Consider the following 23,716-nt stretch of genomic DNA (forward strand, 5'->3'; position numbering starts at 1 on the left):
TTTATGTCATTATTTCAGAATTATATAGCGTGTACTGTTTGCTGCTCTTGACGAGGAAGTCTATAATTAGGTGACTTCTGTTTTAATTATTAAATTCTTTTTTTTTTAAAAGGTTCAATATGGACAGTATAGAAGAACCTCAGAAAAAAGTCTTTAAGGCTCGAAAAACAATGAGAGTGAGTGATCGGCAGCAGCTTGAAGCAGTATACAAAGTCAAAGAAGAACTATTGAAAACTGATGTCAAGCTTTTAAATGGCAGCCATGAAAATGGAGATTTGGACCCAACCTCTCCTTTGGAAAATATAGATTATATTAAAGATAAGGAAAAGGTAAATGGCATTGAAGATACTGGTTTTGGTTCTGAAGAAAGTAAAACAGAATGGAAAGAAAAACCCTGTATTCCACACGTTAATGTAAAAAACAAGCCAGATGATGATTTAAATGAACCTTTGTCTCCTAATAAAATAACTCCTGAACCAGCCTCTAAACTAACCACTGAGCCAGCTTCTGGTGATCTCGCCTCTAGTGAGCTGGCCACTGGAGATTCAGCCTCTGGTGATTCTACTTCTGGTGATCTCACCACCAGTGATGCATCCTCTAGTGACCCTGCTTCTGGAGAACTTAGCTCTAGTGATCCTGCCACTGGTGATTCTGCCTCTGGTGAACTGCTTTCTGGTGAACCTGTTTCTGATGAACCAGTTCCTAGTGAAAGAGCCTCTGGTGAACCAGCTTCTGGTAATTGTGCCTCTGATAATCTATCCTCTGGTGATCCAGCTTCTGGTGATCCACCCTCTGATGGTCCTTCCTGTAGTGAATTGGCCTCTGATGATCTGGCCTCTGGTGAACTGGCCCCTGGTGATCTGGCCTCTGGTGAACTGGCCCCTGGTGATCTGGCCTCTGGTGAACTGGCCTCTGGTGAACCGGCCTCTGGTGAATTGGCCTCTAGTGAGCCGGCCTCTGGTGAATTGGCCTCTAGTGAACTGACTTCTGAATCAGCCTTTGATCCCACCTTCGAACCAAGTTCTTCACCAGTTTGTGAACCAGTTGTTGAAACTGAGAGTACAGAACAAAGTAGCAGTAAAGATAATGAATTTCTTGAAAAAAATGAGGATGATGAAAATTCAGGCCAAATTCAGAATAAGGACTCAGTTGATGAGAAAAAGAAAGCTGATAGTAATGTTGATAGTAATGAAGAAACTCTAGAAACAGGTGATACAATGATTTGTTCAGATCTGACACCTGAAAATGGGAAGAAGGGTGAAGATCCTATCACAGAGCTTGCTCTTGGAGAAGAGGCTATATCTAGCAGTATGGAAATTGACCCAGGTGAAAAGAATGAAGATGAAAATTCTTCAGACCTTGTGGAGACCATTAGTGAGAATGTTATACAAAGTGACAAAAGTGAGACTATCTTAGAAAATACTGATTCTATGGAGACCGATGAAATTATTCCCATTTTGGAAAAACTTGCACCTACTGAGGATGAACTTACTTGCTTTTCTAAAGCATCTCTCCTTCCAATGGATGAGACAAATCCAGATTTGGAAGAGAAAATGGAAGTTTCTTTTGGTTCACCATCCAAACAGGAAAGTAGTGAGAGTTTGCCTAAAGAAGCCTTTTTGGTCCTTTCTGATGAAGAGGATATTTCTTGTGAGAAAGATGAGTCTGAAGTTATATCACAAAATGAAACATGCTCTCCAGGTTAGTAAGTTATTTAAATTATAAATAATTTTTAAAATCAGCTTTGATTAAATGTTTTATAAATACCTTCTGATGAAGTTTTAGTTTTTTTACTTGCAGAAGGAGTTGAGAATGTTGTGACTGTACAGAAGGATGTCTTAACTTTGTTGATTCTTAACTTCATAGTTAGAATTCAGTTACAAAATACCCTCTTTGTGAGCAACATTTTGCTAAGTGCTAAGAAGGGAGATAAGTAGAAAATACAGCTCTTGTGCAGAAAGGGCTTTTTGTGTAGGAACAGATAAGACAGACTTCTGTAACACTGTGATAACAATGTAAATCAATACATAATTGATTGAAATTCCAGCAGTTGTTCTTTCTTGCCATCATGTTGCAAGCAGAATTATTTTTCAAATAATCTTTACAATGAAACCTCATTTTTAAAATTTTTGGGGGGTTTGGGGAGTAACATTACCATTGTTCCACAAGCCGGAAAGATTTTATCCATTTGTTTCTTCTGTCCTCTTGATTCTGTCCAGTCTACTCTCTTATTCTTATCTCTTAGATGACCTCCCTCTTTTTCATGAGGTTCATATTACTTTTACGTTAATTCTAAACTCCTTATATAAACATAAACTTCATGATTTTATCAGCATCTGCATGTCTGAACTCTTACATTGTTTTGTAGAGAAAAAAGAATGATAAACATTCTTATTCCTTTTTTGGCCAAATCAAAGCATAATTACTATAAGACACTTCTTTAGTCCTCTTCAGATTAGCACGGATACCTTTCTAATCCTACTTTATGATGTTCTTTTAGACTTAGAATCAGTAAGAGGAGGAGGGAATTGCTCCTATGAGCATCATGTCAACTAGAAATAAGGAGGCAAGCCTAATACAGAGGAAAATTTTTTCCCAGTATATCCTGTTAGCTTTTAGAGGTAAAGATTTTTTTTCTTACTAAGAGATAGCTTTTGATTTCTAAAGAACATTTTTCAAGCCTGTTGAGAGACAGACTGGGCCCTTTTAGTTTTAGGGATTTTATGTAAGTAAGAACTAAATCAGACTTTTTTTTTTGAGACTGAGTCTCACTATGTGGGTCAGTTAGACTTGAACTCATTGTGTAGCCCAGGCTGACCTTGAACTCATGGCAGTCTTCTTGCCTCAGCTACTCCTGTGCTGGAATTACAAGGGTATGCCATGACACCTAGCTAAATCACAGGCTATTAAATAGAAGGCCATGAATACAGTGGAGTGGTATTTGTATTCTGGGAACATAGAGGAGGGTAACTTTATAAGAGCACGAAGTATATTCAGGAATCCTTTCCTTTCTGTATTTGTACATCGTAGGGTTTTAATGAGTTTTATTCCCTGTATTGGCAGTGCCATCTTAGCTAGTCAGGTCGGAAACTTTGGAGCCATTCTTTTCTATTAACATCTCATATTCAGTCCATTAGGAAATATTGTTGGCACTACCTTCAGAATAGATGTAGAATCCAGTACTTAACTGCTCTTACCACCGTTGTCAGGATAAAGTGATGACTGGTACACAGTAAGTGCTCAGTAGACATTTGTAGAGTAAACGCCAAATTGATACTGTAAGAAAAGCACATCATATCATGAAGGAAGGACTGGTGTTAAAATACTGAAGTATTATGAGATAAGTAGGGACCTATTGAAGGATTTTAAGTGAGAATGATAGGAAATTTGTATTTTGGAAAGGTAACAGGGAACAGTATTCAAGATGAATTTCGTTCATTTATCCAGTAGGTATTTATGCAGAATGCGGCAGTGGGGCAGGTCCTTAAAAAAGCATTATGGAAGTCTGTATAAAAAAAAAATTATCATAGCAAATTGCAGCTTGTGATTTTAATGAGTTTGCACATTTTATCTTTGTCAGAATTTTGATACTGGGGGCCATATCTATATCTATATATCTATATCTATGTATATAGCTGCATATCTTGTGGTTGCGTATTTAATATTATCTGTAAAATATAGTAAAACATTTTATATTTTGTGCGTGATTGAAGCCACCAAGGAGCTAGTTGCAGATATATATCAGGGGAAAAAAATAGAAATTTTTAAGTGATTTGTCGTACCCCTTATCCATCATGTATTGATTAAGTTAGATAAGGCGATGGGTTGATTGACCAGAAGGCCATTTGTAGTACCTCAGTGATTTTATTTGTTGTAGCATAATATAGCCCTATAATTTTTAAACAGAATGTTTGGTAACACTCTTTTTCATAGTTTATATGCCACTTACAAACATTGCTTAACCTTCCTGAACATTATTTTCCTTATCTATATGTTAGCAAAAATATTTAAAATACAGGATCACAATCTTACTGAGGCTGTGTGGTAATATATGTCAAATACCAAACTCACTTGTTGACACTATTACCAAAATAGGTACTATTTTTAAGTAAAATAGTTACTGCATTTAGGATAACCTCTCCATACCTTATGTGTTACCCTATAACTATTAAAATAATTTCATTCCACCTTCTAGACAAAATACTAGTTTTGAATTTACTAGTAGTTTATAATATTTTGGTAATTGTCATAGCTACTTATATTAGTTTTAATAATTGAATGTAAAAGGGTCTGTGCTTTATAATGTTTTTATATTTTATTAATCTTGTTAATGATAGAAACTTGATAATAAGATTGCTTGTTTTAAAATCTGTAATATTAGGCAGGGATGGTGGTGCATGACTATTATCCCAGCACTTGAGAGGCTGAGGCAGGAGGATCACTGTGAGTTCAAGGCCAGCTTGAAATATGTAGTGAAACCCTGTCTCAAAAAAAAAAACAAAAAAACAAAAAAACAAAACTGTAATATCATTCCATATGGAGTTTACTGTAAGTTGCAGAACAGTTGAATGTAGACCTGGCCATTTAATTCAGTCAAATCAGTTGATGTTTCTGTGCTCTTCACAAAATTTTACAATTTGGGGACCCTGGCTTTATTAAAGGTTAACATTTGATAATTACACCAAAAACTAAATTAATGAACTGTTGTGAATTCTAGTAGAAAAAAATTTCCTTTTCTATTTTTATTCTAGCAGAAGTAGAGAAGAATGAAAAGGACAGCAGACCCGAGGAAGAAGAGCAAATGATAGATGAAGAAGATGAAAGACCTTCTGAGAAAAGTATGCATGTAAAACAAACTTGAAGTAGTTAAAAAATAACCTATTGTTTCTAGTTTTAAGGTCGTTGAAAACTTTAAAAATTGAAACTTTAAAAATTGAAAAACTTTAAAAAGATCATGAAAACTTTAAAAAAAGCACCTGGCTAATCATTGTGGTTTTTGTTTTCAGATGAATTTCCTGGAAGGAAACGTTCTAAATCAGAAGACATGGACAATGTAGAGTCCAAACGTCGTCGTCGCTATATTGAAGAGGAGTATGAGGCAGAATTTCAAGTAAAGATTACAGCCAAAGGAGACATTAATCAGAAGCTTCAAAAGGTGCTGGAAATAATTAAAAGCTATATTAAATAAAAAGTACCAGTGTCTTTATTCTTCTAAATTTTTTTTTTATAGTATCCTCTGTTTTACTGAAATATTAAGTTTACCACTGAAAGAGAACTTGAAGAATGTAGCTGAGCTTAAGAAATCTGTGGTTATCATTGATAATTGAACTTTAAAATTCCTTCTACACTGTTTTTGGCCACATGATTTATTTTGGAGGGAGTAATTGATTTTCAAAATGAAGGGGAAACAATGACACATCTTTATTTTCTTTTGTAACAAAATTAAACTGCTTGAACTTTTTCTTTTTTCTTCCCATACTGAACTTCATTTTATAGTGAAAAACATCAGTGTTTTATACGTTAATATTTTAATCTTCATAATAAGCTCATTTCATGGTACAAGTCTGGTTCTAAAATAATTATGTACTTCAGAGTTAGTATTGAAAAGATAGGACCAGGGCTTTAGAAGGGGTAGCAACAGGGAACATATAAAGATTTTGGACACCTCTTCCTATGTCTTTTAGGATAGAGATACAAAAAATGACAATATTCAGGATTTTACACTGTGCACACACATCTTTATAGCAAGTGCCTTTTGTAGGGAGGCATGTGAAACTTGGTGTTTCAAAGTTATGCATGGTTAATGGTGAAATTGTATTATGAAGGTTCTTTTTTGTGTGATACTAGGGACTGAACCCACCGTCTTTGCACTGAGCTACATCCCCAAACCTTTTAAAATTTTTTATTTTAAGATGGGGTCTGACTAAATTGCTCTTTCTCGGGCTGAGCTGGAATTTAGGATCCTCTTGTCTCAGCCTCCCAGAGTGCAGGCATTATAAGTGTACACCAGCATGCCCAGATTATTATCAAGGTTCTTCCATTATGATACAGTACAAATATCTACACTTTTTAGAAATAGGAAGAATGAAGCAATAAAAAAGTTCCCCACCCCTGCACGTTTTATTTTGTTTGGTGTATAGAGATAATATTGCATCTTTAGTCTTAGGCTTGTATAGATATATAAAAGAATTTTGAAAACTTTTATGTGCACTGTGAGTTTTCTTTAGATCATTGTTAATTCAGATAATGGTTCTTGGATATATGGCAGTGTCCAGTTTTTGTGAGTCCATAATGAGATGGCAGTTTTGTATACTTAGACATGTCTTATAGTGTGTGGTAATTAGTAACATTCTTAGTGCATCTGATAAAATATCAGTCTATAGCATTAGAAAATTGAAAAACTGGTTCTATAATCAGTTTCCTTTAAGTGATTTGAATGTGGTAAGACAGTGTTGGAAGAAAATGCTAAAACTTGAAATTCTTTTCAAATTTTCACCCTTTGGAAATTTTGTTTTTAGTATATACTACCCACTTGAGGTAGATATATGGATTTTATTTATTAAATTAGTTAGGCATGTTTTATTTGTTAAATTAGTTAATGCATTGCTCTCTTAATAGTATTAATAGTGTTTTTTTCTTCCTGAATTGCCCTTGCCTAACCAAGGGATTTGTGTTTCTTTAGGTTATGCAGTGGTTGCTGGAAGAAAAATTGTGTGCTCTACAGTGTGCTGTCTTTGATAAGACTTTGGCAGAATTGAAAACACGAGTGGAAAAGATTGAATGTAACAAGAGGCACAAGACAGTTCTTACTGAACTACAGGTTTGTATGCTGACTTTGATCATATAACTATGTATCATTTTTATAACTTATTTTCTGGGATTTTATTTGAAATTAATTATAATGTTCATTTAAATTCTAAGTATTGAAAGTAAAAGAAATATATATTGTTTCCTAGGGCTGCTGTAGAAATAGTACCAGGAGTAGGGTGGTTTCATCAACAGAAAGGTATCATCTCTTAGTTTCCGAGGATCAAAGTGTAAGAAAAAGGAGTTAGGATGATTGGTTCTTTTAAGGGCTGATGCTAATGGGAGGAGTCTGTTCCATGTTTCTCTTGTAGCTTTTGTTGGTTTGTTGACATTTTCAGTGTTCTTTGCCTTATAGGAGCATTACCCCAATCTCTTACATTACTTTCATGGGGGATTGTTTCTATATGCGTGTTTGTGTTCAGATTTCCCTCTTTTTAAGGATTCCATTTGTATCAGATGAAGGATCCACCTCACGTGGATTACTTCTTCTTAACTAGGTACCTCTATAATGATGTTGAGGTACTGGTTTTTCTTAGTTCCTTTTATGAACTTTAAATGATGTAGTTCAACCCATAATAGAGATCAGAAACTGTCTAACTTTGTGCTTCTTAATTTTTTGGGGGGACACCAATGAAAGCCTAGCATCTCACATGCTGTAATTAGTACTAAATAATATTTTTGAGGGATTCTTTTTATATTAACCTGCTTATTACAAGGCATTTTTAAGAATGTTACCTTACTAACCTGTATTTGTTAATAACTGCTTTTCATTTTTATTAAACATAGGTATATATTAATTTACAGTACCATGGCTTCTGGCCTGCCAAAATGAGCACATACATTCCAAAGCTAAGAAAGTGAAAATTTTAATCAGTTCAGTTCATTCATTCTGTCATAAGTAAATAAAACTTCCTATTATCCTGTTTTAAATATGAACATAGTTCCAAGAATTTTGAGTTGTAAACCACTTGCAGGACCTACGTTTTACAAAGGAGGGAGAAGTGTTCCTTTAAAGTTAAATCACTTTTTCACAATTAAAAACCAAATTGCAAGCAAATCTGAGTAGCATCTACATCTAGAATGTCTTGCAGGGTAAATGTTATTTTCTCTTTTCTCTTTTACTTTATTTGATGTGAAACTTTTTAGTAATAATGTTTATGTAGTATAATTTTGTAATAGGTCATTTAGGACAACGCTAATTTTGGTGCTCAACTTACACAGGTCTTTCTGTAGTGATACTGTTATCTAATAAGTTTTCATTTTACTACTACTGCTGAAAATTTTAAATTAAAACTGAAGATGAGTGAAGATTGAACAGAATGGTTATTTTTCAGTGGTCTCCTTGGTGTAGTTAGTGTGTGTGTGTGTGTGTGTGTGTGTGTGTGTGTGTGTGCGTGTGTGTGTGTACGTACACACATGCTTTGAGAAAGAGGCTCACTTTATCAGACAAGATCGGGCATGTTGAGGGTGGTATGGCCGTAGACGGTTCACTTTATCATTCAGGCTCTCCTTGAACTGACTGTGTAACCCATGCTGGCCTTGAGCTTGTGGTCAGCCTCCTGCGTCAGCATCCTGAGTGCTCAGATATAAGCATGCACCACCACGCCCAGCTTTATTATTTTGTGTTTTTAAAGCCCAGAGTTGTTGATTCTATTCTTCATTTAAGGTGCAAGTCCAGATCTCTTAACATTTAATGTTTATTTGTGCTTAGGTGATTCTTTGTAGCCTCACACTAAATCTTTCCAGTGCTAAACCAGTGATCTCTACAAATGAATAACTCACTGATCTTGTTACTGACAGCTTTTGAATTTTTGGGAGAATTTTAGAAGGAGTGTCTTCCCATTGTTCTTGTTGACAGTTCTTGAGTTCTTGGAAACTAATTCCTCTCAGTCATTTTACATATACACTGAGTTGCCAGATTACTTTTTTATTTTCTGAGAGATCTGTTGTTTGATTACTCTTGTTACTGGACTCAGGTTCATCTGCCTGTTGCTTGAAAGCCAATATTAGAAAGACAAGAGTTGATGGAAAGGAATTAGGTGGGTTTTGTTTTGTTTTGTTCTTTAGTTTTCTCTTTTTATTTTGAGACATGGCCTTGCTAAGTTGCCTACTCTGGGCTTGAACTTGAGTTCTTCCTGTGTTAGCCTCCCAGAGTCCCAGGGCTTATAAGCATGTATCACTATGCCATATTGGAAATTATTTTATTCAGGGGCTGGCCCTGACATAATAGAGGGGCAGTCATCTTCAGAGCTCCATTTTGGAGAACTCAGGTACAGAGGACTCCTTTAGGGAGGGAAAGGAATGGGGACAGTGGGCAGGAAGACTGATGCTTAATTGTACAATGAAGCTCTCCATAACCATTTTGTAACTTGGAATTTTCCTTTTCTGTTTTTCTGCTGGAATATCCTTGCTATCATAATCAACCCTAGTTTCCTAAGTTAGTCCCTGTGTGTGTATATGTGTGTGTGTGTGGTTTTTGAATAAATGTGTTTCCCAGCAAATTAAACATCATTCCACTTTTAATTAAAGAACAAGATTAGCAAGTTCTTGACCCCACATTTTGATGTTATCTGAAGACCATCAGATGGTCTGGGTTCTGTAAATCTAGAGAAAAGTTACTGATTAGTAAGTTTTTTGAGTCATGTCTTTTTTAGTTCCTTTTCCCAGGAGTAGCTAACCTTGCAGTCAATCATTAACATACAAAAGGTATCTTTCCCCTGAGCACAAGGCAAGGTGACTAAAAGCAATTTTAACCAGTTAGCTTTAGTCCGAAGTCTCATCTACAAACAAGGTAATGGGAAACTAATAATATATTGCTCTGTTGTATGACCTCCCAAATTAGTAATTTTAAAAGTTAATTAAGAGCAAAAGAAGCTTGAGGATTTATGTAGGTTTTCCCTTAGTTACACTTTCCATTAGGTCATCAATATTGAGTTCCATGGTAATAGTACCAGCGTTTTACATGACCACTCTGCACTAGTTTTTATGTTCTTCCAAAATGTTATACTAATATTTCTGAAATACTGCTGTTTGGTTAAATATTACCAAGTCCAACTTAGTTGCCATCTTTCTCTGCTTTCCTAATATTTTGAGTTTTTGCAGAAATAAAATTCAAATAACAAAAACTTTCAAAGTGTACAGTTTTTCAGCATTCATTATATTCGTAATTTGTGCAATCATCATCTCCATTCAGTTCCAAAATTTTTGGTCAGCTCAAAATGAAACATTGTGCCCATTAAACAGGAACTTCTCATTTCCTGCTTTGTTTAGCCCTTGGCAGCCAATAATCTTTCTGTCTTTCTTGATGTTTTATATGAATAGAGTCAGATGTATATGGATAGAGTCAGATAACACGTTAGCTTTTTGTCTAGCCACTTTAACATAGCATGATGTTTTTCAGGAGCATCCATGTTGTAGTAAGCATCAGTACTTAATGCCTTTTAATGACTATGTATTCCATTATATGAGGGAATGTGCATGTGTATGCATGTGTTTGTGTACACATTGTACATGTACTACATTTTGTTAATGCATTAATCTGTTAATGGACGTATGAGTTGTTTCCACTTTGATTATTGGGATGTGTGTTGCTATGAACATTTTCATACATTATTTGCATATGTGTTTTCAAATCTTTTGAACGTGTACCTAGGTATGGAATTGTAGTTTATATGTTGATCATTTCTTTAAGTGATGGAAGAAGCACCCAGTTGTTTTCCAGAGCCATTTACATTTCTTTTAGTTTTTACTTTTTTTGAGACAGTGTTTCACTATGCAGTTCAGGCTGGCCTTGAATTTACTTTGTAGCCCAGGCTGGCCTCAAACACACAGTGATCTTTCTGCCTCCCAAGTCTCCCAAGTACTGGGATTATAGGCATGCACCACCATGCCCAACTATTTTGTATTTCTAATAGCAGTGCAAGAGTTATTTTTTTCCACACTTTTCAGCACTTGTTGCACTAATACCCTGGTTCATGAATGCTTCTGTTTGGAAACAACTCAGTTTGCTTCCATTGCTTCTATTTGCAGACTCTGCATCAGGTGACAGACATGACCATGGCCATCTTCCTCATGCAAACATAAATGCAGCCATCTTCCCCAAAATTGTAAAACAAATTAAGTTCATAAACCAAGGCACTGGATTTTTTTCTTGTTATATTATCTTACTGTTGTGAACACATCTCGTGGTGGTTTTGGTTTTGCATTTCTCTAATGAATAATAATATGAGTCATCTTTGCCTGTGCTTTTTAAATATTTGTATATATTTCATAATACTTGTTTAGAAAAATTTCAGTTAAAGTCTTGGATCATTTTAATTTTTTTTTTGTTTAGATTTTTGCTCTTTTGTTTACTCTTAAGAAATCTGTATATATTCTGGATTTTAAACTTAGCAGACATATGGTTTGCACATGTCTTCTATGTGTTCTGTCAGTTGTCTTTTAATTTTTCTTTTGGTTTTTATTTTTTCTTTTGTGGTTCAGGGAAGAAAACATTTGCATGTTTGCAGGTATTCTACCATTGAGCTATCACGTCAGCTTCTTTTTAACTGTATTTCATGCGGTATAGTTGCTTAGCTATCACTAACACTGTATTGATGGTAAATTACACATGACTCACTTAGCTCCTTTGGGCATTATTTGAAACAGTTTGTTTATTAAGTGCATTGCCTGAGCTTCCTTTTTATCCTCCCCCATCAATTGGCTTTACTTTCTTGTTTCTCTTTTATTAAAGACTGGATGTTTTGAATTTTTTATTTTATTTTTAATTTTATTAGTACATAGCAGTATGCAATGCTTGCATTCATCTGAGGGAGTGGGTATGTACATAATACATCTTGTTTCTTTTTTTCATTTCCTTCCCCTTGCTACCCACCTCCCTTTGTCCACCTCTAAATCCTCGTTCCCCATTTTCATTTTTGTTATTATTCTTAGCTCATGTTCTTTTTTTTGGTTTTTTTTTTGTTTGTTTGTTTGTTTTTGTTTTTTTTTTTGTTTGTTTTTCTCCGGTACCGGGAACCGAACTCACGACCTTGCGCTTGCCAGGCAGGCGCTTTTGCCGCTGAGCTAAATCCCCAGCCCCTAGCTCATGTTCTTGACATACAACTTTTATATTCATTTGAGTTCCTGTACATGGCATATCTTAATACTACTTAATCCCTCTTTCTTTTGTCCTGTTCCCTCCCCCTGGGTCTCTTCCACCCTTTTTTATTTGCAAGAGATCTATCCTCTTGTTTTCTGCTATCCATTCTTTATTAGTCTCTTTGTTTGTACTTCGCCTAACTCAAATGAGAGATACCATACAATATTTAAGCTTGTGTGTCTAATTTATTTTTCTCAACACTTATTTTCCAGATGTATCCATTTTCCCACAAATGTGTCAAATTTATCCTCCTTTATAGCTGTGTCATATTCCGTTATGTATACATAGCATATTTTCTTTATCCATTTGTCTGTTCATGGGTATATCAGCTGCTTCCAGGAATTAGGTATTATAAATTGTGCAGCTGTAAACATTGGTATGCATGTATCACTATAGTATTATGTGTAGCTCTTTTGGGAAGATAATTAGAAGGGGACTAGCTAGGTCATATGGGATTTCTAATTTGAATTTATTGAGAAATCTCCATATGATTTCCATGATGGTTGTACTAGTTTACATTTCAACAGTGTAGAAAAGTTTCTTTTTCACTACAGCCATACAAGCATTTGTTACTCTTTGACTTTATGATAATCACCTTTTTTTTCTATTTTTAGGTGGAATCTTAGTATTGTTTTAATTTGCATTTCTGTAATGGCCAGAGATTTGAACATTTTTTCATGTAGTATTTGTTGGCCATTTGTATGTCTTCCTCTTTGAAGTGTCTGCTCATTTCACTTGCCAATTTCTTTCTTTTTCTTGGTGGTATCAGGAATTGAACTCATGACCTTGCACTTGCCAGGCATCTGTTGTGCCACTGAGCTCTATATCCCTGGCCCCCAATTTCTTAAGTCTTTTATTATAGGTGGTCTAATTTTTTTGAGTTCTTCATATATTCTAGATGTTAGCTCTCTGAGGAATAGCTCGCAAGCAGTTTTCTCATCTTGTAGGTTGTCTCTTCATTCTGAGTGATTTGTTGGCTGTTGGAAAGCTTTTAAATTTGATAACCCATTTGTTGATTCTTGCTGTTATTTTTTGTGCAATTGGGGTTCGGTTTAAAAAACCCCTTCCTAGCCAGGCATGGTGGTGCACACCAACGTGTACTCCCAACGCTCAGGAGGCTGAGGCAGGAGTATTGCCAGGAGTTTAAGCCAGCCTGAAATATATAGTGAGATCCTATCTAACAAAACAACACAAAACAAAGAATCCTTTCCTAAAACTGACTTCAAGTTTAGAAAAGCAGACTCAGTGTTGCTATTTTAATGTTTACCTTTTTTCTCTTGCCTGATTGCTCTGGCTAATGTTTCGAGTATGGTGTTGAATAGAAGTAGTGATAGTGGGAATCCTAGTCTTGTTCCTGATTTTAGAGGGAATGCTTTCAGTTTTTCCACATTTTGTATGATATCAGCCATGGTTTTGTCTTGAATAGTTTTTACATATTCCAGTATGGTCCAGCTCTGCCTATTTTCTTCAGAGTTCCTATTATGAAGAGATAGATAAAAGAGGTTCTTATTATAAAGATAGTGGGATTTTTGTCAAAAGCCTTTTCTCTGTCTATTGATATATGATATTGTGGTTTTTTTGTCCTTCTGTTTTTGTGGTGTATTACATTTATTAACTTAGCCTCTCTTGGATGAATACTTGGTCATGATGTATGATCATTTTGATGATGTATTGCATATTATTTGCTAATAGAATGTTAAGGATTTTTACATCTGTATTCATTAAGGAGGTGGTCTGTAGTTTTCATTTTTAGATGGATCTTTATCTGATTTTGTGATCAAAGTGATGCTGGTTTCCATAAGTGACTTTGAAAGCACTCTATCCCTTTCAATTTCTTTGAGGTACTTGAGGAGTATTGATGATATATCTTGGATCCTTGACTTACAAATTCGATTCATTTGTGAGGACTGGTTGTAACTCAAATAGGTTGTAAGTGAAGACTATTTTTCCCATAACAGGTAATGGAAATACCCATATGTGTTCTGAATATTCCAAAGTGCCCTTTCATTAACCTTTTCATAATGAAAAAGGCTTGTATAATATGTGTAATTTACCAGAAACACTAATAATTTTCCTAATGTATTCATCAAAAAGTTTATAAAATGTGTCTAGTTTACCAGAAACAACAGTTTCATATTGTGCTCACCATTCAGGTTGAAATATTTGGCTTACAGTAAAGCAGAATGAAATGGAAGGTGGTTATTGTTTGGAAGGCGAGTTATCTTCCATGAGAACATCAGGAATCTGGCCTGGTTCTGTGGTGTCCTTTCTCTCCTTGGGAGAGTCTGTAGCTCACTAGGACCTGCTTCTGGCTCTCTCAGTCTCAGCCTTCTCAGAACTACAAACTGGTCTAAGGCTGTCTGTTTTGGTCTTTTGTTTAACACTGTTTGTAGTATGACACGACATTGTCATTAAACAAGTGGTCCAAGGCCAGTTTAATCAGTTGAAAACTTGACGAGAGCAAAAACCATTTCTTTGTGTCATCATTCAAAGTGGTGTATGTGGTTTTCAGCAGCCCTTTTATTAGCCCTGGCTGCTTCACCATGCTTAGTTACATTATGAACCCCAGTTCTCACTTTAAGATCATTAAATCACCCCTTATGGCACAAAATGTTTCACCATTATCACTCGCTGATGGATTATCCTTTGTGAGATCTGCATTTATAGCCTAGCTTTTTCCCAAATTGTAGATTTAGGTAGGCCATAACATGCCATCCGCCTTTCATTTAACCATATTTATAATAGCCTTTTTAGCTCCTCTAATACTGTTGTGACTTACTAATTTGAGTAACACTTTAGCAGCACTAACTTATACACATCTTTTCTCGTAAGATTGTTGAGATGGTGAATTTTGACATGTTATACATATTGGCGAGTGGTCACACAAATGCCACTCTAATATTTCTCCACAATTTCCTTCTGTTCAATTGTAGTTGCTTTCTTTACTTTCCCTTTCTTCTTAAGCTTGTTTTCTAGCTTTTTTGAGACCATTTTGATAAAAGTAACCATAATGATTATATAAAGCGCTGACGTAAATCATGGGCTCAGGTCTGCTAATTCTTTATTGATATTTTGTTTACTTGATTTATTTCTTTGTAGGCATATTAAGAACCCCCACTATGATTGTGTTACTATTTATTTGCTCTTTTATATTCAGTAGTACTTGTTTTATGAAGATAGGTGCTCCAGTATTCAGTGGATATTTACAAGCATTATCTCATCTTGTTGGGCTGTTCCCATAACTAGTGTGTAGTGATCTTGTCTCTTCTAATCAGTTTTAGCTTAAAAGTTTACGTTGTTTGAGATTAAAGTTGCACCTCTCAGCTTGTTTTCAGGGTTCTTTTGCATGAAAGACTGTTTTCCATCCTTTGATTTTTAGTCTTTGAATATTTTTTTGGATTAGATTAATTTTTTTGAATGCAACAGACTGTTGGATTCTGTTGTTTTGATGCAGTCTGCCGCCTGTGCCTTTTAATTGGGGAACTGAGGCCATTATCCCTGAGAGTTATTACTGAGAGGTGTTGGTTAATTACTACCGGTGTATTCTTTTTCTGTTGGTGGCTCTTTTGTTTTTCTTTTTTTTGTTGTTGTTGTTTATCCATTGACCTTGCTTAGTAGTTTCATCTTTATTGGTTTCATTATTTCTGTCTAGGATGTTCTTAAGTATTTTCAGGACTGCTAGTTTAGTATTCATACATCTCTTGAGCTGCTTTTTTCATGAAATGTTCTTATTTCTCCATATCTTTGAAATAAAGTTTTGCTGGGTATGTTAATCTGTTTTGTAAGTTGTTTCCTCTCAGGGCTTGAAATATTTCTGGCCTTTGATGCTTGTGTTGAGAAGTCTGCTGCAATTCTAATGCGTTTACCTTCACATGTGATTTTTGGTTTTCGTTTTTCTTTGACTTCTTTTAAAATTCTATTCTTTTTTTAATTGGACATTGGCAATTTAATAATGATATGTCTTGGTGACCTTTTTTCATCATAGTTGTTTGGTGTTCTTGACGCCTCACTTGTACTGTATGTTGAACTGTTCTCTCATATTAGGGAAATTTTCTCTTACGATTTCTGTAAACATATTATTTTGTCTGTGTTATCTTCTAGCATTTCTCTAACTGCAGTTCACTTTCAGGTGGTCTGTTAGTGTTGTCCAGTAGCTGTTGGATGCTGTTGTTATCTCTCTTTTTTCATGGCTTCTCTGGGCACTTTATCATAATTTATCATTTTGTCCTCAGTTTTAGACATTCTATCATCATATAGGTCATTTCTACACTTTATGAATTCTATACAGTTTTTTATTTCAGGTATTTCTGCCTGATACTTTTTTTGTGGATTCTGTATTTTTAGTGCATTTGTCATTCGTGTTTTGAACCATTTTTGTCAACTCTTCAGTTTTTTATTTCTCCAAATCTGCGTTGGCCATTTTGAGAATAATACTTTCTATTATGGTGTGTGTCTAGATGTACCCCCAAAGCCTTATGTGGTCATAGGACTTTTTCAGAGGTGATTGAATCTAGAGTGTGTGATGCTGGGATAAGGGCATGTGATTAGTAGATTAGTCCACTGATTGGTTAGGCATAGTTCTCTCTAGGATTAAGGATGTGTGAGTGCTATAGGGTGGGTAGCCTGCATACAATATAAGGGACAGAGAGTCTTGTCTATCCCTTGTTGCTTTTATTCCCTTGTGGGTACCATGAAGTGTTCTTTGCCAAGCCACCCTGCCTTGGAGCCAGCTGATTATGAACCAAAACCTCTGCAAACTGTGAGATAAATAAACCTTTCCCCCTTTAACTCTGGATGTTGGGTATTTTATCTGAGCAATGAGAAAAGTAACTAACACAATTCCCATAAACTTTTGAGTCATTTCTTTGAACTTACCAAGTTTCTTTATCTCCTTAATCTTTTCATAATCATTTAAAATCTTTCCCTCTCTATTTGTCTCCCTTGATCTGCCTTAGGAATGTTAGGAGAATTTTGGGATCTTCTGTTACCTTGCTTTCCTATGGTCCTGTGTGTATATACATGTGTTTTTTATTTTTGTATTTTATTTTTCTCCCTTGTTTCCCTTTTTTTGGTATTGCAGATAGAGGTCTAGTAGATAGAATGTATAGTTTATATGAAGATTTTTAGTAAACTACTGCCTGCCTGTGATGTACTTTAAGCTTAATATGTTCAGAGGTACTATTTACCCCTTTCAGTTATTTTAAGTGATTTGGATTCTGTCTGTATGTTTTGCATAAAGAATTACTTCTGGTTATAACAGCGTAAACAGATCCAATCATGTATCACTTTATAAGACAGACCTTACATTTCTCAGTTTATCAATATTGTATGCATACTGTGTTCATTTGTTGTTAGCAGTTTTTGTGCATTGTGGTAGGAGAAGTAGAGGGAAGACATTAAAGGGTGGATGAAAGAGAAGTTAATAAAGGGAAAGGTCTGTGGGTGTTTTAGTTACTTTTCTCACTGCTGAGGCAAAATACTCCACACTCAGAGTTAAAGGGAAGAAAGGTTTATTGTAGTTCACAGTTTGCAGAGCTTTCAGTTTATAGTTGGCTGACTCCAAGGCAGGTGGCAAGGCAGAGGGGCATTACGGAGGAGAAACAGTTCATGATAGGCAAAAGGCAGCACAGTAGTGAGTAACAAAGAAGTAACAGTAGTAAGTAACAAGCAGCCACAATGGTAACCCTTCCTGTCCCTTACATTCTCTGTAGGTTACCTGCCCTTAGGGTGGGTAGCACTCATACCTAGGGTGGAGCACCTTTAATCGTAGCATCATGAATGAAACCCAGCTTCACATCCTTAATGCCAGCATTGCACACTCTAGGTCCAGGCACTTCGGTGAAATACCACCTACTACTGCCTGAGGCTTTGGGGGACATCCAGATAGAATCTAGATATATCTAGATACAATCTGTAAATAGAGATGGGTGGGAAAAAAGAAAATTTGATGTGAAATTAGATTCTATTGGAGTACAGACGTTCCTCATTTAATGATCAAGTCATGATCACACAACTAGGTTGCTAAATGAATTGTATATATTATATATATTACAATATTCAGAACAAAGACGTGGTCAAAAGAAATTCCAACTTGATAACTTTGCTTTTATTTGCATAACTCTTACATGCAAAGCTGGAATATATAACAGAAAAGCATAGAACTATACTGTACAGTCAGTACAGTCAGCAGAAAAAGTACTACCATAAGGCCACACTACCACTCATATTCCCACTTCATAAGTCTGAATGCAGATTGTAAGTCCGTAAGTCTACAAGGTGGTTTATAAGTCCAAACAGCTCACTTTAAGTCCAAATAGTGTTAAGGACGTGGGCCGTGAAATAAGAAATATGTGTACTTTTAGTTGAGTTGAAGAGTTAGTGTTGAGGGTTTTAAGAAGGTACAGTATTTGTGGGAGTGAGTGCAAGATATAGTTGCAGGAAGGTATCCTTTGAGATTGAGTAAAGCTTTCTGGCTATCAGAACCTCTTGATTTGTTTGTGTACCTGTAGTGTAGAAAAGAGGTATGGGGGAGTAGGGCGTAGGTAAGATATGGAAGAGCCAAGGAAATAGGATGGGGAGGATAGAGGGTTCACACGGGAAAATGTGAGATTAAAGACTTGAGAGGAGTTGTCTATAATCTGGGTAAAAGAAATAAATAATAGTATTGCTGTGGCAGCTTGAGCAAAGAAACTGCATAAGGAGATGGCAGGAGGGAGAGAACCTATACTATAACTACAACTAAATCAAAGCAAATAAAAAACAGAAAACACCATAAAAAACAAAACACAAAAGCAATACAAAACCAAAGCAAATTAAAAAAAAAAAAAACTCAAAAGGTATCTGGTAAAGTCAGTTTAAATAGTCCAAGAAGATAATGTGTGTATGATTTACATGTAACCTTTTTGCCATAAAGCCTAGTGTTACACCCTTTCCTTCTTGCTTTGATTGTGACATGAATATATGCAGCCACACCAATAGCTAACTCAATCTCTAGACTTTATTCTACCAGCTTGCACCAAGACATGCAGGCAGAGTCTGACACTGACCCAGTTCTTTGCTTAGAATCTCAGCTGCCCCCTTCCGTAGGTGTGATAGTGGAATCAGCAGGCATACTGTCCAGCAGGTATCCTCAGGAGACTGCAGTTATTTTCATACACTGGCTGGGGATTCTGTAGGAGATGGCAGAGACTGTGGAGAAGTCTGCAGATTCCTCCAGGCATATATGCCCTCCCACTGGAGTCCGCAGTCCCAACTGCTCTGCCCAAAGTGTGGGTAGGGTTTTCTAGCCTTTCGTTAGCACTCGTAGGGGTTCTGTAAGGTGCTGCTGGAGCTGCTATTCTTTCTTAACCACTTTGCCAAGGAGCCCATGAGTCTGCACACTCCCCTTCTTGTCTTAGTTGCACTGTGGTTGCAGGTGATCACCTGTGTTCTTTTTCTGTAGCTGGGCTATGCTTTGGTGACATGCATGGCAGGAACAGATCCAACTCAAGTCGGTGGTCAAGGCTGGTGCCTGTGACCCAGCAGTCCAGTGGACATGCAGGCCTCATGCTAGGCAAATAGAATGCATACCCATCATTCAGCTGACCTGTAGACCTCCAAAGCTGGTCTGTGTGCACTTGCCTGTCACTCAGCAGGCTCTCTGAGCAAGAAGGCTATCCAGATGAGTGCTCGGGTCTGTGCTGCATGCTAGTAAGTCATCTGGCTGTCTGAGAAGGCAGGCTTGTGAGATGTGCTGACTCAGGAGGCCCTTCCCCTATGTATCCTCTTTCTGCCTTGAGTACAGCAGGGGGAGAGGCTCAGTTGTCCACAGTCCATACTGGAGTAGAGAATGCTGGAGTGTTGTTTTTCCCAGTATTTGGAGTGGGGCTTATGAGGAGGGGAATGCAAAGTCACTAGTCCCAGAAATCTGGTCTCTACAGCACCAGTTGAGTCCCTCAGACTTTTTGCCTATCAAATGGCTGCTCCCTGGGGGAGTGTGGTGTAGAGGCGGGTGGACCTGGGTGGTAACATCTTTTCCTTCTTTCAGTTGGCCATTTGTTTGACTTGATCTACATATGTAGTTTTTCCTAATAATTTTCAATTTCAGTGTGAGAGCCTTTGCCACCTTCTGAATACCCTCTCAGTGGATCCTTTCTGAGCTTCTCCTGTGCAGCTCCTCTTCTAATTAGCCACATTGAATCTTCATCTAGATTTCTCCAATTTTTGAACACTTCTGTAATTTCTTGGTTCTCCAACTTTCTTCACTTACGGTTGTGTGACTCCTCATTTTGTGTAGGGCAAATAAATTTGACTTTCGCATCACACACTTTCAAAGGTGCAATCATGGCAGATTCCAGAAATGAATGTGAAATATTCTGTGTCTTGCATGTCTCCTGGGGTCTTTCTCCCACTGCCCATAGCTGATAGATGTTTCAGAGGATGGATGTTCAATCAGGTGGGACAACTCAGCAAACACACGGAATCTGGAATTTGGCACTGTGACACAGGAAGCAGAGGTAGCAGTTTTATTTCCAGTTTCTAGGCCTTCGTTCCATGGTTGGCTGGCTCCAAGGCAGAAACATCATGGTGGAAGTAGAGTGGCACAAAACTGCTTAATTTCCTGAATTTTATTAGTATGTGTTTGCAGTACATTATGTTTAGTCATTTTATGGAGTAGGTACATGTATATAATATACCTTCATTCTTTTTATCCCCCTCCATCTGCCATTGCTAGATCCTCTTCCCATTTGCAAAAGATCTCTGTTTCCCATTACCTATATTTTATTTTTTTTAATTAAAATTATTTATACTTTGGGTTGGTTGTGTAAAAGAAGTTATGTGATGTTTAAATTTGTGTGTCTGTTTTAAATCACCTAGCATTATGATCCATTTCCTACAGAAGATGCAAATTTATCCTTTGTGGCAGAGTAATACTTCATTATGTACAAATACGTTTTCTTTATCCATTCAGGCAGCTTAGTTACAGGCAGCTTCCAGGTATTAGCTGTGATGAGTTGTGCTGCTGTAAACATGGATGTGCATGTATGATGTCTTTAACTGTTTTAAGAAGATACATAGGGAATAGAAGGGTCAAATGGAATTTCTCGTTTTAATTTTTTATGAGACCCTTCAGTGATTTCCATTGTGGTAGTACCAGTTTATGACCCACCAACAGTTAGAAAGTTTCCTTTTTTCCCACAACCTCATTAGCATTTGTCATTATTTGATTTTTGATAGTAGCCATTCTTTGTGGAATAAGATAATCTCACTGTTGTATTAATTTGCATTTATCTCATGGTTATATATGTTGAGCATTTTTATTTGTACTTCTTGGTCATTTGTACTTATTTTTTAGGGAAGTGTTTGATCACATCTTTTACTTTTGCAGGTCTAATTTTTTTAATTTGTTGAAGATTCTAGATATTAGTCCTCTGTTAGAGAAATAGCTAACAAAAATTTTTTTGCCATTCTATAGGTTGTCTCCTTACTCTATCAAACATTTCCTTTGCTGTGTGGAAGCTTTTGAAATTGATATAATTCCATGTATTGATTATTGATGCTGTTTTCTTGTAGAGTTAACCTTCCTTTCCTGTGCCTATGTCTTCAAGAGTTGTACCTATTTGCAGCAGATTCTTTTCTGTTTTAAAAGTTGTGTCTTTGATCACTTTTGATTTTATTGTGGTGCATGGTGTTATCATGGGAATGGTATCGGTGGAATTAGATTCAGTGTTGTGTATATGTGTAACTGGTTTCCTATGCAGCATTTGTTAAAGAGGCTTTGTTTTCTCTAGCATATGTTTTTAGTCCCTTTGTCAAAGACGAAATAACTTAATGTGCCTAGTTTGTTTCTTTATCTTCTGCCTGCTTCCATTGATGTGCATGTCTGTTTTAATGCCAGCACCATGCTGTTTTATCACTGTAGCTTTGTAGTATAATTTGAAATTGGAGATTATGATGCCTCCTGCTTTGTTTTTGTTCCCCAGGATTGCTTTTGCTATTTGGGATCTCTTTTGGTTCCCTATAAATCTTTGGATAGTTTCTTTCTAGTTATGTAGGAATGCTTTTGGGGTTGCATTTACATATATATATCATTTTTTTTCCCATATGGCTATTTAATAACATTGGTTCTGTCATTCCAGAAACAGAGGATATCTTTCTATTTTATTTTTGTTCTTTTTGGTCTCCTTTTCAGAGTATTATAGTTTTCATTTGAGGTCTTTCACTTTCTCATTTAGGTTAATTTCTAAATTTTTAATTTGTTTTGATGGTACTAGGAATGCTATTTTCCTAATTGCTTTCTTGGTGAGTTCCGTATTGGTGTACAAAAACACTTGATTTTTGTGTGATGATTTTATGTCCTTCTGAGTTGCAGAATTGGGTTACTTCTTGTCTTTTGTTGGATGTTTTCAGGTTTTTTATGTAAAGGAGCCTGTCACCTGCAAATAATGATAATTTGACCTTTTTCCTATTCATAGATAGCTCTTCTGTTTCTTTCGTTTGTCTGATTGATCTGGCTAAAGTTTTGAGTACTGTATTGAACAGGAGTGGGTGATAGTAGATACTCTTTTCTTGTTCCTAATTCTGCAGGGAGAGCTTTCAGTTTTTCCCCATTTAGTATAATTTTCCAGGATATTTATCATAAATGGTTTTTTTGCTTGTTTTGAGATAGGGTCTCATTGTGTAGTTGCCTTAAACTCACTATCTGACTCCTATTGATCCTCCTGCCTTAGCCTCCCCATTGCTAGGGAAACAGTTGTCACCCATCCACAGAAATGGCTTTTGTTTTTAACAAGGTTTTAATCATGAATCGTGAATGGATGTTGGATTTTGTAAAAGGCTTTTTCTGCATCTATTAATACTATCATGTGTTTTTTGTCCTTGATTCTGTTTATGGTGATTAACATTTATTGATTTGCATATGTTGAACCCTCTTTGCATCTCTGGGCTGCAGCTTTCTTGGTCATGATGTGTGATCTTTTTGATGATTTGTTGCTTTCTGCTTGCCTGTATATATCTTCTTGAAAGGTGGAGGCCAGTAGTTTTCTTTTCATGTTGGGTCCTTGGCTGTTTTAAAATCAGAATAATGATAGCTTCCACAAATAGGTTTGGAAGTACTCTTTCAATTTCTTTAAAGAGTTTGTGGAGTATTGGCCTCATATTGTTTCTTAAGTTCTTGTTGAGTTTGGTGGTGAAGCCATCAGGACCTGGACTTTTTTATTTGGTGGAATTTTTGTTACTGTCTCAATTTCATTGACTGTTACTGGATCATTTGGGGTTTTTATGCTGTCTTGTCTCAATTATGCTAATTCATACATGTCTAGAAATCAGCCACTTGGGTTTTGGTGATTTCTGTTGTGATTTTGCCTTTTGCCATTTCTAATTGCATTGACATTGGTTTTTTTCTTTCTTTCGGTACATTTGGCTAAACGTTTGTCTCTTCTATTTATTCTTTCAAAGAATCAGCCCTTTGACTCATTGATTTTTTGTTTTTGTTTTTTAGTCTCAATTTTGTTAATTTCCTCTCTGATCTTTATGATTCCCTTCCTTGTACCGGGTATGGGTTTAGACAGTTGTTGTTTTTCAGGATCCTGATATGCCTCACTAGGTTATTTGTTTGAGCTTTGTCTGTTATTCTAATGTGAACATTCACAGCAGTAAACTTACCTATTAGGACTGCTTTCATTGTGTCTCATAGGTCCTGTTATGTTGTACAAATATTATTATGTATTTGATTCTCGGAATGGTTTAATTTCTTTCTTGATTTCTTCTGTGAGCCATTGCATGTTCAGG

At 36.1% G+C, this 23,716-nt stretch overlaps 1 protein-coding gene across 6 annotated transcripts in view; it reads left to right on the forward strand.

The window, feature by feature from the left end:
* Nucleotides 1-23,716, forward strand: part of Atf7ip (activating transcription factor 7 interacting protein) — a 144,419-nt gene that overhangs the window by 58,267 nt on the left and 62,436 nt on the right. For 4 of the 6 annotated variants that reach the window (XM_005378990.2, XM_005378989.2, XM_013511438.1 and 1 more), the window contains 4 exons: nucleotides 113-1,701; nucleotides 4,752-4,838; nucleotides 5,007-5,155; nucleotides 6,683-6,820. In XM_005378990.2, the coding sequence (XP_005379047.1) occupies nucleotides 120-1,701; nucleotides 4,752-4,838; nucleotides 5,007-5,155; nucleotides 6,683-6,820 (1,956 nt within the window). In that variant the 5' untranslated portion in view covers nucleotides 113-119. Of the gene's footprint in view, nucleotides 1-112; nucleotides 1,702-4,751; nucleotides 4,839-5,006; nucleotides 5,156-6,682; nucleotides 6,821-23,716 lie in introns of those variants that run through there. The other 2 variants (XM_013511437.1, XM_013511439.1) reach the window with 1 other exon arrangement.

This window comes from Chinchilla lanigera, unplaced genomic scaffold (genome assembly GCF_000276665.1).
Source record: "Chinchilla lanigera isolate Chin_1 unplaced genomic scaffold, ChiLan1.0 scaffold00012, whole genome shotgun sequence".
Classification (NCBI taxonomy): Eukaryota; Metazoa; Chordata; class Mammalia; order Rodentia; family Chinchillidae; genus Chinchilla; species Chinchilla lanigera.